Here is an 18,827-nt window from a genome sequence, read left to right on the forward strand (position 1 = left end):
AACCTGAGCTTGTAGCTCTGAATTCACCAGTTATTTTGGTTCTGGTTCCTATGTTTTCATCTGTAAATGGAGATAATACCTGGCCCTCAGGAATACTTTGAGATATCTGTAGTAAATACTGGATCTACATTCACAGAGCCTAATCCATAGCATGGACTTTGTGTTGGCCTACACCCAAAATGTTCCAAAGATATGTGTGATCAGTAAACTTAGTGATTTTAACACACAAAGTCCACCATCTTAAGTGGACTGACAAAAGTCAAATCTACTTACTGCTCCCTTTTAGTTAACAAATGGAAATCCTATTAGGTTTTAACAGTAGAATATGTGCCAAGTCAAGAAAAAGGGAGCATGAAGCATCAGAATCATGCTTCATCTTTGACTCTCAAATTAAGTGGGCAGGTTTGTCAAGCTCGTCATGTGGATTCTGCCTATGGGATAGAGAGAGGGGCAGGTCTCTAGCTGAAGGCTCTTAAGTAGTTGACGGAAACACAGACCACATCACAGAGAACCAGAGGCAGATCTTTAGCAAGCACACTTCACTCTGGAACAAAGCTACTGGGGCTTCTCTTCTGGTGAGTCATTTGCTTTCTTTCGTTGGATCTCTCAGATTCCTGCTTGCAGCATGGCCCGTGTACATGGTGCAAGCTACTGAACTCAGCTACTCATGATTCTCAGCCCTCACTGCCATGGCTGCTGTAAGGGTTAGAGAAATATGAAGACTACTTTAGTGGTTCTGGAATATAGCAAGTGGTTATAAAAGGATGGGAAAGGTAGTAATGGCATAACCAGACCCACCGAGGAATATAGAGCAGTCTAGTCACTGGTCTATTTTCAATCAATAACTTTTCTATTTTTAGTTCTTTTGTATCTTAAAAAACAAGCTATAATCCACAATCACTATTTACTTTTTTTCAGAATAAATAATGCACAACTGCAGGCATTGTAGACTATAAACAAATAAACAGACAGACAGACAGACAAACAAAGAAAGCAGGTAAAATAAGTAATTTGTAATTTTGCCAAAGGCCAGTGCTGACAGAGTTTGGTCCTTTAAGACTAGAGTCAAAATTATAAATGTTATCAAAGGGTCTCTAAACAAGAGCCTATAGAATATGTGGTTCAGGAAGCCTTAGAATTATAGGTGCATGTACATTATTTCTCAGAGAAGCTTTAATGAGAGTCTCAAAGGTTTGTGACCACAAAAGGTTAAGTGCCAGGTACGGCAGCAATCCCAGCACTTTGGAGGTGGAAGCCGGAAGATCAGAAGTGTCTTCTATTTGTTGTAACAGTAATAGCCCATGGTGGGTTTTTTGTTTGTTTTTTCTTGTGTGTGTGTGTTTTTTTCTCATATTTATTATGTTTTCAGCAATTTAAGTATACTGAAACTTCCAAAATAATTAGAAGTACTTCTGAAATATCTGGGTTACATTTTATGTTTTATACACAATTATAATTTACTGTCAGGCTTATTTTTTATATCATATCAAAAGTTTCATTACTTTTTCATTTCCCTACATCAACATTTTGATTATAAAGAAATGTTAACTTTTTGAATAAGGTGCTAATGGTTGTAAAGCAAGTATTCTACTGAGAGCTACCTCTCCAAGTCTAGTGATTTTTCAATATTTTATTTGTACAGTATAGTCCCTACCTACCAACATAATACTGATTTGTACATTTTCTGAAGAGTCATGCTAAGGTTGGATTCAGAAAAGAATAGGACAACAAGAAAGCAAATACAAGTGAGGTAACAACAGAGAACCGGAGGTAACTCTTAGGAGAGCAAAGTTGCTCATTTCATATTTTAAATGGTGAAAAATAAATTGTCCCCATGTGAGTCAGTAAGATACACACAAATATGTGACACCATTTTAGCACCTCAGAAAGCTATGGGGCGGGATGCCTACTACCAGCTTATCAAGACCAGAGATCTAGCCTGAGGTCTAGGTGTAGGGACTCTTCACTGAGTAGTCTAGTTTTAAAGGCAAGGTCCTTCCTTGATGGTGAGGTTGGTAGGGAAAGTAGAGGTTGCAGAAGCATCAGGATGGACACTGTTTCCTGACCACATGGATTAAAAGGGGAGGATGTCTTCAACTTTTACATGTCCTCATCTGACCATGGAATATTCTGTCTTGGTAAATCTTACAGAAGTTCTGCCCAAACATTTCTTTAAGGCATCTTCTAGAACCCACCCAGGCAGGAAATGAATCTAGGACACTGGCAAGGTTGGCCTGGTACTCTCGGGCCAAATACTGTCACAGTTGCCTCTACAATCAGGCCACAGGTTACATTACCCTATGTCCTACTTGTGGTCCTTGGCAGTCATAGGGGAGAGCAGGGTCAGGAACACGACAACCATGGAGGATCAAGTCCTGGGCAAGAAAGACAGTTATGTGTCCTTTGCTGCAAAGCTATTCAGCAGCTACCCTACTCATGTACTAGTCTAACTGGCTTTCCATTTCAAAGAGACCTTTAGGTCCTGAATGGCTAATCAAGGAAGTTAAAGCCATGCCTCTTCATGGGGACATATACCTTCCTAGAGATTCCCAAAAGTAAAGGGATCTCCAGGATCTGAGGCTCCAGCATAGATGTCAGAAACTGTTAGAGATGATAAATGGAAAAGTTTAGTTTGGGGAGTCAGGACAGTACCTTAACTCCCTGGCAACAAAGTCAGCTCTGTCAAAGTTCTGGGCACCTGGTTTTCCCGTTTCTAAGTCAAGTGCTCTTTATATAGCTGAGGAAGGGTGAATAGGAAGTACTCCCCAGTCAGACACTGTCTTTATATTCGTCCAAGCTCCCAAGGATAACAGTAAGGACGCCTCCTAGAAGAGGCACGGGGCTATTTTTGTTCGGGTTTCTAATGTGATAAAACATCATGACCAAAAGCAACATTTCACATGTCCTGATCACAGATTATTAGGGGCAGGAGCTGAGAGTAGGAACTGAAGCAGAGACCATGGAATAGTGTCGCTTACTTGGCTTGTTCCTTTCTAGCTTGAGTATCCTGTTTTATTATAGCCCAGAGGTATCCCCACCCAAAATGGGCTGAGCCATTGCACATCACTTGCTCACTAAGAAAACCACTACAGACCTGCCTACAGGCCAATCATATGGAGACATTCTGTCAAGTGGGAGCCCTTCTTAAATGACTCTAGCTTATGCCAAGTTGACATAAAACTGACTAGCATAGGACAGAGAGTGGTGGGCACCTGCTATGAGTCCCCAGGTAGATGGAGACAGGCCTTCATGATAGACAGCAGTCCTGTGTTTCCAAACAGTTGTTGTGGGCCTGGAGAGATGGCTCAGCAGTTAAGTGCACCAGACAAGTTCTCCAGAGATTCCCAACATTGCACAGTAGCTCACAACCATATGTAACTCCAGTCCCAGTCAGTCCAATGCCTTTTTCTGGCCTTGGTGAGCACTGCTCACACAATTCATAGACATCCATGCAGGTAAAACATCCATATACATAAAAACATAAAATACCAAACAAAAATAAAACAAACACAAAGAAAGCCAAAGGGCTACTGTGTCTACTTGACTACATGGTGTCTTTAAAAACAAAACAAAACAGAAAAAAAAAATTGAGCATTTTATGGGACAAACATGGGAGGAACCTGTTTTTTAGGGTTATTGAAGAATCCCTCACACTGGCTGAGCAGTTTCCACTGAGAAATGGCCATCTTCAGCCAACTGCTCTTACTGAGCATAATACCAAACACAGTTAGAGATAATTTGCTTCCTAAGTGGAGTTAATAGGGACAGTGGGAAGAAAGAAGGTCACTTGGACAGACCCAAATATAACTTTTAGGTTTTGACTCACAGATGTTTGCCATGGATGATGGGCATCAAGAGAAAGATCTGGACAATGACGTCTACGGGGAAGATCCCTGGCTCTTCAACAATTCCAGTGGTAACAGCCAGGAACACAAACGCTTCCTAAAGTTCAAGGAGGTTTTTCTGCCCTCCATGTATCTGGGAGTGTTTGTCCTTGGACTGCTAGGGAACTCCCTGGTTCTGATTATATACATTTTCTACCAGAGGCTGAGGAGTCTGACAGATGTGTTCCTGCTGAACTTGCCCCTGGCTGACCTGGTGTTTGTCTGTACTCTGCCCTTTTGGGCCTACGCAGGCACCTATGAGTGGGTCTTTGGCACAGCCATGTGCAAAACTCTTCGAAGCATGTATGCAATGAACTTCTACGGGTCCATGCTCACTCTCACCTGCATCACGGTGGATCGTTTTGTTGTAGTGGTCCAGGCTACCAAGGCCTTCAACAGGCAGGCTAAGTGGAAGATCTGGGGCCAAGTCACTTGCTTGCTCATCTGGGTAGTCTCCCTGCTGGTTTCTTTGCCACAGATCATCTACAGCAGAGTCGGACATATTGACAGGCTTATTTGTCAGTTCCACAACGAGGCGATATCGATTGTGGTTCTTGTTCTACAGATGACTCTGGGGTTCTTCCTGCCATTGCTCACTATGATTCTGTGCTACTCAGGCATTATCAAGACCTTGCTTCATGCTCGAAACTTCCAGAAGCACAAATCTCTAAAGATCATCTTCCTTGTAGTGGCTACGTTCCTGCTGACCCAGACACCCTTCAACATTGCCATGTTAATCCAGTGGATAAGCTGGGAATACAGTACCATAACCAGCTTTCAGTATGTCATCTTAGTGACAGAGGCGATAGCATACCTTCGGGCCTGCCTTAACCCTGTACTCTATGCCTTTGTTGGCTTAAAGTTCCGGAAGAACCTCTGGAAACTTATGAAGGACATCAGCTGCCTCTCTCGTCTGGGAGTCTCAAGTCAGTGGAAGTCTTCTGAGGACAATTCCAAGACTTGTTCTGCCTCCCACAATGCAGAGACCACCAGTATGTTCCAATTGTAGTATGACTTGCCACACTTGGAGAAGCTAGTGTCAGAATTCTTAGGAGCATGGCTATATCCTTTGGACGCAACAAGAAAAGTTCTGCTTATAGCATGTGGAGTATTATGTAGAAGTCACTGAACACTGGCTGGTATACAAAGCTTCTCAGATATAAATATAACGTGTTCTTAAATCTAAGCCTAATGCTCAAAGGAGAATGTCTCGAGATTTTGAAGCACTTTCTCTCTTTCATCCCTAAGACTCACGTTCTCTTTTACCAAGTTTGAGGCTAAACGTTGAAGCAGAGCTGCATCAACAAAGACGTTGACAGCAGGTGATGATGTGCAGGGCTCCAGAGTTCAGAAGAGTCTTAATGGGCAAGCAGTTGAGAGTTGAGAAGCCCCCCACACAAATACTGCTCCAATGAGACTCAGCTCTGACTCATCCACGGGTCTGTCTGACTTTTGTATGGGTGGATGCTTATGTTTTATTGGAATTGTCTTGGGAAGAGCAGCAATAAGTGGCTGAAAATAGGCCAGAATAAATTAGCTGAATTTCAGTGGTCCATGTAATGCTAGCAAAATGTATAAAACAGAGCTTAAGACCATAACAAATATAAGAGGACTCTGGTGGCTTTGCTCATCTGAAAAGAAAAAAAAAAGGAATTTTCCCATGCCTGTGAGACATAATATGTACATGCAAGTATATCAAGTATTTTAAGTTTCATGGCTAAGAAATAAAGCCTTTTAAAAGTTTTCAAACTGCTTTCATCTCTAGGTACATTCTACTTTAATTTGGTATGCCTGAGACACAAAACAAAATAAACCTTCACAAATTGCACAAAAACAACCCAGTTAACTTCTAGGCCCAGAATAAAGGAAATAAGTTAAAACTAAACTTGGGGGGCAGTGATCTATGAAGGAAATGGATTATACCAATGAAGGAAATGGATTATACCAATAGTAACAATCTTGCTTTCATAGTGGTTTCCTGCTTCTGCCCAAGATGTGGGGTGCATTTGTTCAACCTCTGTAGACTGCTCCAGGATGAGGTGATTTTACATGCCAGACTAGATTGATGCTGACTAGATCCTGATAACCAGATGAATAGGACTACAGGTACTTGTTGGGTATTTGTACCTCCAAATCATTCACCTAAATAAGAACATGTACCTAGAAAGGCTGAGAAAATGAACAGGAGGCTGGATAACCCTGGGCTCAGGGCCTAGAGAGAGCAGCCTAGTGCTGCCTCCCTGCTCTTCACTAGGTACAACCTCAATGAAACAAATCAACCTCAACCTCTCAGCAAGCTTGCACCCATGGCTCTAACTCCTTCCCTTTCTCTCTCCTTCCTTCCTTACTATACAGCCATGACCAGTATGGAACTTGCTTTGTAGACCAGCTTGGTCTTGAACTCACAGAGATCCACTTGCCTCTGATCAAGTGTGGAGTTAAAGACATATGCTAGCACACTTAACCTGAACAAATCTCTTAACCTTTCGCCATTTCTTTTTAGTGAGAAAGCACAGATCTCTCAGTTGATTTGAGGAGAACTTGAGATAATACATACCAAACACCTAGCACTGGCTGAGGTGGTCGCTCAGTTGGTGGATACTTGCCCAGGGTTTGAACCCCAGCACTAGGTATAACACACCTATTATCCCAGTATTTGGGAGGTGAAGGAAGGAGGATCAAAAGTTTAAGGTTATTCTCAGCTTGAGAAAGTTTGAGGACAACTTAGGCTACACAGGATCTGTCTTAAAACAAACCAAATAAAAAAAACAACACAATCTAATTTGTGGGTGAAAGATCTTCAAACTGGCAGAAGTTATTTCTTAGAAGATATAGTAGAGGTTCCTTATGCTATCTCTAATGGTGGGTATAGTGACACAGGTTGTTGTGAGTCTTTTTTCTAGACATGCAAGGATGCCACATGAATTCTGGCTCAAAAAAAATCATGACACCTTGGAGTACAGTCATGGTCCATGGTCCCATGCACCATTTTATCAAACACACATGTAAGAGCTGTGGTAAGCTTCCTTGCTATGTACAAGTGACATGCAACACCAAGTGCTTACTCAAAACAACTAGGCTGCCTTATGCAGGGTTGATAAGCTTAACCTTCAGTGCATTCATCTCTATTTGTAACATTGCTGACGGAGAGGGGCTGAGAGCCCTTCCTTTATATCTGACTTCTCTAATATCCCAGCTCAGGATATGTAGGCTCTCAATGAGAAGGAAGATGAGTCAGGTGATAGGGCCCTGTAGCAATCTACACAGGTATTCTAGAGGTATGGCTGGATACTCAGCACTCAGAGATAGTGCCACCATAGGCAATCCAATAAAGCGTTTTGCTCATCAATTCACACTGCTAAGTGGCAATGCTCTCTGGGTTATGTCTGACCGGCTGTCCATCCAGTGAAGAAGTGAAGATGAGATGGGAAAACTTGCTGGATCATGCCCTCCTTCAGGGTCCCCACAGGAATGTCATGCTGGCCTTTTGCGTTTAGAAAAGTTTGCTTGTCTGTTGCCAAGAAAACACAGCAACAGAACCTTCCTTCTCTCTGCCTCCTCAGTCACTATTTACCCCATTCTCTGGGTGCCTTACAATACCTGAGGCAGATTACCATCTCCTCCTGTATTTACACCATCATTAGCAATAAATATCCGTACATACCAAACCAAACCAAACCCCCAAAACCCAGCATGTTGGTTAGAGGGTGTGTGTCTGGCCTGCAGGCTCTATTTCCTCAGAGGTATTAGAGGTCTCAAGCCCTCACCATTTCTTCCCCCCACCTTTGGCTCTCCTTGCTCACAGCAGGGGATTATATCAAAGGCTGGGCTGCTATGTGGAGTGGGGGTTGGAGCCAGATAAACATGGACCCTGCTTGAAGTCAGACGTCCTAGATGTGTTTCAGAGCCTGAGAACAAAGACTATTCCCCTCCCACTGGGCTCCTCATTACTGAGGATGGTAAAGTGCTTATGGGTTCTGGCTCCAGTCAGACACATGAAGGTCAGACATGCCTCTTTTCAGAGAGGCGAATGCATGGTGACTCGCTTCTAGGGACCCATCTCATTACCCAGAAATTCTTGGTGTCTTGGATGAGGAGAGAGTGCCACAAGGCAGAAAAGGGAGCACAGAATACAGCAGCTGTGAGTCATCCCACCTTCCACGGGGCTTTCAAAGTAGCCTCTTGCACAGGCGCCCAGTGTTTCAGGCCCACAGTCACTAGTGCTGCTTCACAGGCAGCTTGGGACTGTCATTTCCACTTTCAGAGGAGAACTGAGTGAGGGGTGGACCTTGTTGGCAGCTGCTCTGCTCCTAAACACTGGCCACAGAGCTTTCAGATAGGTGTTATACCACACAAAGGGCCTGACAGCTCTGTACTCTTCTGTAGTCACAGGTTTTGGGTTAACACAGGCACGGAGTGGCTTTTGAACTTTAACCATGATCACCATATCCTGTTCTTGTTTTGCTTCTAAGATAGCAGGCATCAGATCTCTTGGCTGGTGACCACAGTTCTGTTAAGCACTCTAGCCGCAAAGCCCTGGTTCTGAAGTGATTGGCAAGCAGGCTCTGAGGGAAGGTTTCAGGTCATTTAGTGTAATTTGGGTGCCTGAGGAAGGTTTTTTTTTTAAAGGATGATGAGGCTATAAGTTGAAAATATTGAGAAGCATGTGTACACAGTAGATATGCACAGCACAGGCTGACATCAAAATTCAGCATCAACATCAGGAAAATCACATCTGTCCGCAGGAGGTTTCTGGTTCAGGTGCTGGCTCTGATTGCCTTAAGGGAGAGTAAGGTATTTTAGCATCCCTTGCACAACTTATAGGATCTGTATTCAGAGGCTGCATTTACCACGGCCATAGGGCCTGAAGGCTTGTTTGGGTCTGGAGTTTATGCTATTCACTCTGACTGGCCTATATATATCTGGCACCCTGAGAGCAGGCCATGTCTGGGAGGCTTTGGCTGGGGGTGAGCTGGGCAGAGACCAAGGGAACCAACTACCTATCACCTCAGCTCTGAGAACTGGGAATCTGGGTAGTGGCGTCTAGGAAACTGAAGGAGAGGGTATAGACATCTATCTGCTGCAGGTGAGGGCTGTACTCCTACTAAGTGTCACCATTCAAGATAAACCAGAATGGCGAAAGAAGGGTAGCTGTCAACAGGAGATCCTGTTAGGTTTCTCTGGGAGGGTGGATTTGGAGACTTTTTCTTGTTCTATCATTTCCAGGAAGAGCCAAAGCTTAATTCCTTTAACATTACATTGTTCCTCAGATTGTTTACCTTTTTGTTTTTTCAAAAGATTTATTTATTTATATATAAGTACACTGTAGCTGTCTTCAGACACACCAGAAGAGGGCATCAGATCTCATTACAGATGGTTGTGAGCCACCATGTGGTTGCTGGGATTTGAACCCTGGACCTCTGGAAGAGCAGTCAGTGCTCTTAACCACTGAGCCATCTCTCCAGCCAAGATTGTTTACCTTTACCTCTAAGTTTCCTGTGAGGAATGGTGGTGCAAGCCTAGGACTCTCCTTCTCATACTTTCTTAGACTCTTGATGTCTTTGACTGAAGTTTAAACAGGGGAAGAAAAGGAAGGCTAAGGAAAAGCTCCCATACATGCTAACATACAATCTAGAGTGTAGGAAGGTGGTTCTTTGCTCGCAAAGGTGAGATTCAAGGACTACAGGTTCCTATCAGTCAATCCCAGATCTGTGTTGGCCAGGCCAGAGTACTGGCAGTTTTCTTTCTCCAGAAAAGTTCCTGATTTCCCAAGACCAAAAACTATACATACTGGTCAGCAGTCTGGGAGCTTTCTGTTTCTGTTCCTACTAGGAAAGAGGAAGGTGAAAGATGGGGGAGGAAGCTAGAGAAGTCACCTCATACAGTTACAGGTGTCTGTGAGAAGACACTTTAAAACCAATGGCATCCTCTTGGCACTCCTAGCTCTAAGTCTACTCACACATCTACTCATGCATCTTGCCAGGGACCAACAGCAGAATGTAGTTAACTGCTAAGAGGAAGAGAATAAATCCTGGGACCACTGGGTTACGGGGGTCAGGGTGAATGCTGATGACTACTGACCAAGTATATGTCAAAGAAGTGTTTCAGAAAGAAAAGAATTGGTCCAAAGTCACGGAAGCAACAGTAAACAGGAGCTATCTTGTGTTTGGTAATGAAAAGCTTTGTCCATGAGTGAATTCAGTGCTACAGTCGGAGGACACACAAGTGTTGTAATACGCAAGCCTAAAATCTAGGCTAATACCCTCGTGAAGATTAAGTGCAGCTTCTCCCATGTGGCAAAAATCGACATGATAAAGGTGACAGGTGACTCCTGGTCCTATTTTGGATTCTGGGCAGGTCAGAGATCTCCCTGTGAGTCATCATGAACCTCCCAGAAGTCTTTCACCACAAGAAGAGTTGGGCTTTTGAGACTGTATTTGCTACTTCTCTCATTGCTGTTATAAAATATCTGATGGAAGCAACTTACGGATTTATTTTGGCTCAGAGAGTATCAGTCCCTCAGCAGGGACATGGCATCTTAACAGTCATCTAGACTTATTTACACAGCATTGGCCTTGGAAGCAGAGAACTCATGCTGGAACCAGGGGTAGGTGAAATTCTTGCCTATCGCACATACAGGCTCTCTATTGGATTGGTTCTACTAGGTGCATGTTGCTTTCCTTGGTAGATGTTCTACATTCCTGGTATCTCCAGTATACTGGGGTCTCCACTGCAATTTAGGCTTTACCCTCCCATTTTCATGTACAGTCCACTCATACACTGCCAGAGACTCTGACCTTGTTATCTACTGCCTGGCTGTCCAGGGTTTTCTCTAGAACCTTAGTGCACACCGCCATTACCTGCCACTCCTGCATTCTACAACGCTCACAAAGCCAGCACCATGTGGATAATGTCAAGTTCTGCTGCCAGCTTGATATGTACCTGGGTCTTCTTGGACCACAGATGAAGTAGCAGAGTGTCTGTGTAGCTATACCTGGAAAAAACACTTCCTAGATGATAATTTTAGAGAAGATCACTCCTGAATCTTTCCAGACATTCACCTTTAACAGAATAGTCAAATACAGTTCCATCTTTATACGCTGAAGCCTTCAGTGAGGGGCCCCTTAGGCCCCTTTCCTTCCTACTGTCCCAGTGCAAAGCAGCTCTCTCCTTTTAATGACATTAGCCTCTAACGGTTTTAGTTACTTCATCCCCACTTTCTTTGTCCACATCTTTAAATATAATTGTATTTCTTTCCTTGCCAAGCTAAATACTTTTATGTCATACTGCTCTGCTCCCACCCTCCCCTCAATGCTTGTAAACTGGGCTAAAATTAGAGAGTAGTAACCATGCTACAGATGAATGTCATGCTTGGCAGGAGTGTGAAGTGAGAGGTCAATGCTTGTTCATATGGCATGGATCAGGAAGCAAAGAGTGCAGGGCAGAATATAAATAAAACTAATTTGTTTTCTTAATGTATGTGTGTGTAGACTACATGAGGTCATATGTATCATGTGTGTGCAGGTTGCCATGGTAGCCAGAGGATATCATACTCTGGAACTAGAGTTACAGATGGTTATCTAGTGTCTGGTGAGTGCTGGAAACCTGGGTCCTTTGCAAGAGCAGTCAGTCCTTTCAACTGCTGAGCCGCCTCTCCAGTCCCTCGCCTATTACTTTTAAGTTCCATCACTCAAGGTTTCAGGACACAAGTAGCACATGGCTAAGTTTTTCCTGATAGAGTCCCTGTTTTCAACCAAAACTTTACGGCACAGTCTATACTGTACACATTTCTAGTGGCGTTCTGGCCTTGAGAATAACCATGAAAACAGCTCATTAAGCTCTGCTTACAGCCGGCTTTCCATGTTCTTTCTCAAAGGCCTTAAACCACAGTCAGACTTAATCACAACAACTCCGATTTTCCATGACAGCTACTGTTTTCATCGCAAAATACTTGGAAGGAGTAATTTAAGGGAGGAAAGGTTTATTCTGGCTCATGGATTCACAGAGAATCAGTACATCACAGTCTACTGCTCAAGGAAGAGAAGATCCTTGGGTCACGGGGGTCAGCACGAACACTGAAGAAGTGTTTCAGAAAGGAGAGAATTGGTCCAAAGTCACAGAAGCAACGTGAATAGGAGCTATCTTAGGTGTGGCAATGAGACGCTTTGGTTTTAATTTATTTAAATTAAGTTATTAGATTTGTTTAAATTAAATCACACCTATGATTTTCATTTTAATAGGGTTGATTTTAATTGCAACAGCCTTTAAGGTGATTAAATTAAAAATGTACCCGTGCCTTGGCATGAAATGGAGATTAAGGGACACAGAAGAACACACCCATGATGGTCACATAAAGATGCTGCCAGAAGGTAGCCATCTGCAAACCAAGGGAGAAGAAGCCATCTCTGCCTGGTCTGTGATCTTTGACATCCAGTCTTCAGAATGGCCGTAAGTTACACGTCCATAGCTTAAGTCATTCGACCTGTGGTCTCTTGCTGTGCAGCTGAGCTGACTAACACAGCTGCCCAATCCAAAGGCTGGCCTAAGTTAAGACGCTGAATCAAGGCACCACACGCGCTTCCCAGGAACGTTCTGATACAGCACCTCCTGACTGTTTCCTGCGCACTGTCACTTTTCAAGAGCCATCCCACTGTGAACACTGCTCTGAGGCACCTTCCCTGAGCAGAGATAGACAACCCTGGTTCTAATATCTTGTTTTCCTGCTTCTTTGACAAGACAGCACAAGGGATAGGCACTTAATGACTACTTCAGAAATGGAGGTGACATCTACTCACTGTTCAGCCATATTTGGGTCCATCGAATCAGGTTCGGTGGGTGTTTCAGGCAAGGAGGAGCCAGATTCTTGGATCTGGCACAGTTCCTCATCGGTGATGATGTCAAACACAGCATCATCTGGTGGTTTGCAGGCTGGGTTTATTCCTGCATGGGGAGGCAAAGCAGGAGAGAAAAAGACATATGTACTCATTATGCATTGGACCAGGATAACATAGGAAGTGAGGGGTGCGGCTATGGAGAACAAGCTGATCGAATAAATTGTAAATGGTCTCTTAACTGACTGCTATTCTATGTAGGTATGAAAGAAAGACTACTAGGACATTACAGGAAAACAGAGGGACTACAGAAGAATTTGAATATATAGCCTCAAGACCTCTCTTAAACTCAGGGTAGAAGTTTTAACTACTTCTACATCCTCTAGGACCCTATTTAGAAGGAAAAAAAATCTATCAAAACTATATCAGGAAAGAAACAAATAAAGAAAATATCCTAATCCAACAAGACTTTGCTCAGTAAGACCCAGGTAGAAATAATTTAAAGCAGATTACCTGACTTCCATCCCCTCCCCCTTCCAGGCAACTATTGGGTGGAACAGAACCTCTCTCTATCCAAGGAACTGCAGGAGGCATTAGGTCTTGTGTTTGACCCTGACCACTCAATAGGCAGGCCACCATGCCATTCACCTACCTATAAACATGTATCACAGAAATGTAAGGGTTAAGTCTGAGGTCACAGCGGTGGCAGTAGCTACAGTGGAGGAGGAAGGAAGGAGGAAGGAAGAAGGAAGAGTAGGAGGAATGGTTTTAAAAGCAATTTTCCTGAAATACCCATTCTCTCTATCCTCTTCTCTTCCTCCTAGATAAGCAGCATATCTTATTACCTGGAACACCCCCCTGCCCCGTGTGTGTGTGTGTGTGTGTGGGGGGGGGGCTGGAGATTCAATCTAGTGCTTTGTGTGTGCTAAGCAATCACTCTACTATTAAGCCACACCTCCAGCCCCTTAGAAAGGCAATTCTGAAGTGAAAAAAATAGACTTTAAGTAATGGTGTTGGAACCTTTGGCCAAAAAGCTAAAAATCCAAAACTACCCAACACTCAATGTATATATTATCACCATATCTCAAATGAACTCAACCTGTTACACACACACACACACACACACACACACACACACACACACACACACAAACTAGAAGAATCCAGGTGTGGTGGCACACACCTTTAATCTTAACAATCAGATTGCAGAGGCAGGCAGATTTCTGAGTGTGAGTCTAGTCCAGTCTACACAAAATTTCAGGACAGCTGAGCTACGAAGTGAGCCCCTATCACAAACAAACTACCCACCCAATCACCCAACCAACCCAAAAACTCTAAACCCAAAACTTTTAGATGAAAAAAAAAATTTTGAACACAGGGTTAAGCAAAGTTGGATACATTAAAAAAAAAAACAAAAAAACAAAAAAACCCTGATACATAAAACATGATATAAATTTTACTTTATCAAACTTCAACTTCTCTTAAAAAAAGAAAATTAAAAGACAAGTTGTAAATTAGGAGAAAACATTTACAAAACAGATCTGATAAACTCATATCCATAATATGTAGAGGACTTGCAAAGTTCAGTGTTTAAAAGACTGAGAAAAGATCTGACACTCCAATGCTATGTGTGGAAAAACACAATTTCCATCCCAGAGTGGTAAGGCCTATTGATCTGCTTAAACAAGAGAGAAAAAGGATTCTGAAGGCTTCTTAGCTTGCATCCAGGCTATCAAAGGAGAGTCACAAGGACCATATGCAGCTGGCAGCGATGTCTGAACAGAGAAAAGCCCCATCTCTGCCATTTCAGCTCTGCCTCCTTAAGGTCCAGGGCCCAGCAGACAGCCTGGGTCACCTTTTAAGGTGATCTGAATGCAGGAGTAGCAGGACTCAAACTCTGAGTCTGTTTCTTGGCTGAGTTGGAGGTCACAAACAATGTATTCTTCTTGGCCATTAAGAGAAAGGGTAAAAGTATTGACTACTAAATGCACAATTGCAGGTCTTAGGTTACCACAGAACAGATAATGAATATCATGAAAGAGTCCCTGGAGGAAAGGAGACTCCTCAATGTACGGGGTGTATTCCACTGGTAATATATATGTACACACACACACACACACACACACACACACACACTCTTCGTATTAAATCACACTTAATCATGGCAGGAAAAAGTTACTCCCTTATCAACCCTAGTAATCTAAGAAAGTTTTAGGTTGTTGGTGGTATATATTTAGCATCTCTTAGACACCTAAGTTTGGGAAACACTGAATAATGCATGCTTGAGCTAATTGGCCATAGTAAGTGACATCTGTAAAATCAGGAGGCAGGGGCCTGACCTTGGCTTCCTATGGACTGGGGAGCTGCTTCAGCTGGTGACACCATGGGGCTGGGCTCTCCCTGGCTAGTGCCCGAACCACTGCTGTCAGGGGATCCAGAGCCTTCACCAAACTTCTGGAAGCAGGCTCGGCAGCACCGTTCCTTCTTGCCACTGGGCTTAGTCACAACATAGTTGTTACAGCAGTAGTAACAGAATATTCGGCCACATAACCTGGGAATGAAACAAACACGGGTGGTGGGAATGGTGCACAATGGATTGCTTGAGATCTGCTAAGCACCAGAATAGGTCTCTGTTGGGTTCCTGTCAGCCCACTACTCTTTAGACCTAGTTCTGCCTCCAGTGTAAAATGTGCTGAAAGCCATTTCACAAGATTCCAACATAACTATCGTGGTGAGCATAGTAGAGAATAGTCTACTTCCTTAGGTCCTGAAGGCAGGGAGAAAAGGTATGACTGACATCAGGCTACAGGTGTGTATTCCACATTTATTATGGGGAGGGTTAAGACTCTAAAAAATCTGTCCTTTCTCTTTACCTATCCTTCCTAGACCCTGAAGGATCTGTGTTCTCTGGCACCATCTGTATTGGCTCAAGAATAGCTAAAGAGCTGGTAGCCTCCAAGTCTGCCACATACCTGTGAGTTCTCCTAACTCCACCCACATTTCCTTTCGGGGGGGAGGGGCTGAGTGTCCTCCCAGGATCCCACCTAATACGTACTCTTCTCCTGCTTCTCTTGGTAAACAAGCAAAGTGCTTTTCCTAGATAGACAGTTATGGTGCCCACACGTATCTGATCCCTCACCCAGAGCCATCTGTCCTGATTCCAGTCTGGTGAGCTGCCTCCTGCTAACCTGCAGTGGTGCCGCCGCACTATCCAGCTGAACTCCCGCTTGCAGTCATGGCAGTGGTTGGCCTCCATGTCCCCAAGACATTTCTCTTCAGCACTGAGCTTCTGCTGGAATTCCAGTGCATCGGACTTTTGCCAGAGAGCATCTTTGTCCCTGTAATAATCCCATATTTTAAGAATCCACAAGAAGCAAAAAATAACCTGTTTCACTTCAGAAAGCTGATATTAAATGTTCTAAGCCATGGAAGCTAAATAACTTTCCTTGTAAACACTCTCTTCCCAACTTGAGGCTTCCAAAACACAGGCTCTCTGATGTGGCCTCTAAAGGCACCCCCAATACATTGATTCTTTGATCCCATGTAGGTGAGAGCATGTAAGAGACATATGAGATATACAGAAAGCTAGTCAACCACAGTGAACGATTAGCACTGATACATCACTTGGGTATTTAATGCTAAAACATGCTACCAAGTTGATAACAGACTTTGAGTGTGCAGGCAATAAGCAATTTACCTGCACGTACGTCTGTGTGTTATATATGTGTGGAAGTGTTTATGTATGCCTGTGAAGTGTGAAGAGGGCATCAGATCCCCTAGGATTGTAGTTAAAAATAGTTGAGAACTGGATATGGGTGCTGAAAATTGAACCCAGGTCCCTTAGAAGAGGCTAAGGGTAAGGGTTAGGAACACAGAGATAGCTAGCTTTTTCAAGGACATAGAAGACAGGCAGACTCCTCCTCTGGACCAGCCTGTTCTTCCAGCTGGTCCACAGCACCTGGCCTCTGTGTTTCTGGGAAGTCAGATACTCATATCCTAGAATGTGAGAACTATTTGGTTTCTCTACCACATTCCTCAAGAAGACACCTGGAATTCTAATGAGTAAGTAGATGTAGGCACAGCACATCCATGACTGCTCCACCATAAATGGAAGTGAGTCAGATCCTTTCTGCTTCAGGTTTTATCAAGTGTCTCTTTACACATTCAGTTTTCAAGGGGCAGTTGTATAAGAGCTATTGTCTTGAAAGCTGGGTGTGATAGCATACTTAATTCCAGCACTTGCAAGGCAGAGGCAGGTAGATCTCTGTGAGTTTGAGGCCAGCCTCATCTACATAGGGTCTCAGGTCAGTCAGAAGTATATAGTAAGACCCTGTCTCATAATAAACACAGCAAAACAAAGCAAAAGATTTTTTTTTGTCTTGGAAAGTTTGCTATGGAGTGTTCACAGATAAAACTTTGAGTTTGAAATAACTCCTCATGTGTTTGATCTCTTGGCCCTCCAAAACTAGTGGTGCTATTTGAGGAGGCTACGGAACTTTTGGGATGGAAGGCATGGCTGGTGAAGGTGGGTCACTGGGAGTCTCTGTTTCTTCATCTGCTAAGACATGGAGAATTACTACCACTTTAAGTTTCTACTGCCATAAACTGAACCAATCCCATTTTTATGTCTTACCTGTCAGGACTACCTAAAACTATCTGAACACTGAGCGAAATCAAATCTTTCTTCCATTAAGTTGCTTTTGCCAAGTATTTGTCACAGAAAAAGAAAGGAAAAAAGGAAGGAGGGAGGGAGGGATAGAGAGAGGGAAGGTGAGTGGGAAGGACAGATGGAGGGAGGGAGGGATAGAGGAAAGGAAGAAATAGCTACAGTATTTTATCTTGTAGATTTGATTTCTTTTAGAAAAAGTTAAAATTTGTGAATGATTTGCAACCATTTAACAATCAGGACAGTTCATAGAAATTACAGCTTCCCACATCTCTCTTGGAAAGTAAGCACCATACCATGGCTAATCTTGAGTGGCAAGAGTGGAACATGCTGGGTCCCTCAGAGCCCTTTCTAGTTTGGTTTCCACATGGACACGGCAGCTGGGTCCCTATAGGGAGCCCTAATCAAAGGAAAGGGGAACAGCAAGAGAGGAGAAGGCTCACTGGAAACAGGCAAGAGATAAGGAAATGACCAAAGTTACTAAATGCCATTTTATTCTCATTTTTAGCCAGGCACCCAGAGTTTGAACATAATCCTGCATCCAAACAAGCAGCCAAACTGAATGAACTGGAGTGATCAGGGAGATGCAGCCTTGAAGACTGCCAGAGTCTGTGGGGTCCTGCAGACATATGGCTCCCTAGCAGTCCACCACTGGGCAGAACTTGAGGACAAGGGCCCATTCTCACTGAACTGTCATTTCCATAAGTTTTTAAAAAGAAAAGCCAATCCTGGACAGGGTCCCCAACTGCCCCCACTCACCTGAGCAGCTCTATCAGCCGCTCCTCAAGGTATTTCTTGGTTCTGTTCAGGTCATCTAGGTCTGCAAGCATCTTCTGGTCATTCCTTTCCCTGTTTGTCACCTCCTGGCAGAGTTTGTTGTAATATTCTTGGAATTTTGATGTAGCCTTTTCAAGTTCCTTCTGTGTTCTGGGAGGGGAGAAATAAGTTTTCCTGGTTAGCTCTGATATTCAGCTTCCTGGAATTTCTGGGCTCTCTTGGCAATCAAGGAAAGGTCCAGCTTTCCCCTCTTAGCTTTCTCCTCTCATGGTGAGGCATGATCTGCTTATCATGGTTATACACTACCCCAAAATCTGAGACTCTCTCTACCTCCCCCTCAAACATGAAGGGACGGCAGAGACACTCTGAGATACTAACACTAATAAGTGAGTGGGACATGAAATTTCTGTAAGGATTCCTAGACAGGATCTTTGGGATATTGGGAAAAGCCAGATGGAAAAGAGAATTATGGAGTAGTGACGGAGGACAAGCAGGAGAGAAGTGTCAGGACATAAAGGATAGGTGTGGTCTCTCAGAGGTGGTTACAAAAAGGGACCTTGCCCTCAGGTGTCTTTGGGACGTTCTGCCTTGGGGAGGGTGCTGGGCGCCTTAGTAGGTCTTCTACCTGGTAAGTCTTCCAATCTCTGTAACTGGGCAGGGAGGCCTGGT

General features: G+C 43.6%; 2 protein-coding genes across 2 annotated transcripts in view; one reads left to right on the plus strand and one right to left on the minus strand.

Annotated features, from left to right (window-relative positions):
- Fyco1 (FYVE and coiled-coil domain autophagy adaptor 1) overlaps positions 1 to 18,827 on the minus strand; it is a 67,019-nt gene that overhangs the window by 21,367 nt on the left and 26,825 nt on the right. The window contains exons 11-14 of the mRNA XM_032911300.1: positions 18,141 to 18,308; positions 15,904 to 16,053; positions 15,055 to 15,266; positions 12,680 to 12,824 (exon numbers count right to left, since the gene is read on the minus strand). Coding sequence (XP_032767191.1) covers positions 12,680 to 12,824; positions 15,055 to 15,266; positions 15,904 to 16,053; positions 18,141 to 18,308 — 675 coding nt within the window. The remainder of the gene's footprint in view (positions 1 to 12,679; positions 12,825 to 15,054; positions 15,267 to 15,903; positions 16,054 to 18,140; positions 18,309 to 18,827) is intronic.
- On the plus strand, positions 416 to 5,633 carry Cxcr6 (C-X-C motif chemokine receptor 6). Its single transcript, XM_032911299.1, has 2 exons — positions 416 to 575; positions 3,829 to 5,633. The coding sequence occupies exon 2, from the start codon at positions 3,829 to 3,831 to the stop codon at positions 4,891 to 4,893; it is 1,065 nt and encodes a 354-aa protein (XP_032767190.1). The 5' UTR covers positions 416 to 575; the 3' UTR covers positions 4,894 to 5,633.

This window comes from Rattus rattus, chromosome 8 (genome assembly GCF_011064425.1).
Source record: "Rattus rattus isolate New Zealand chromosome 8, Rrattus_CSIRO_v1, whole genome shotgun sequence".
NCBI lineage: Eukaryota > Metazoa > Chordata > Mammalia > Rodentia > Muridae > Rattus > Rattus rattus.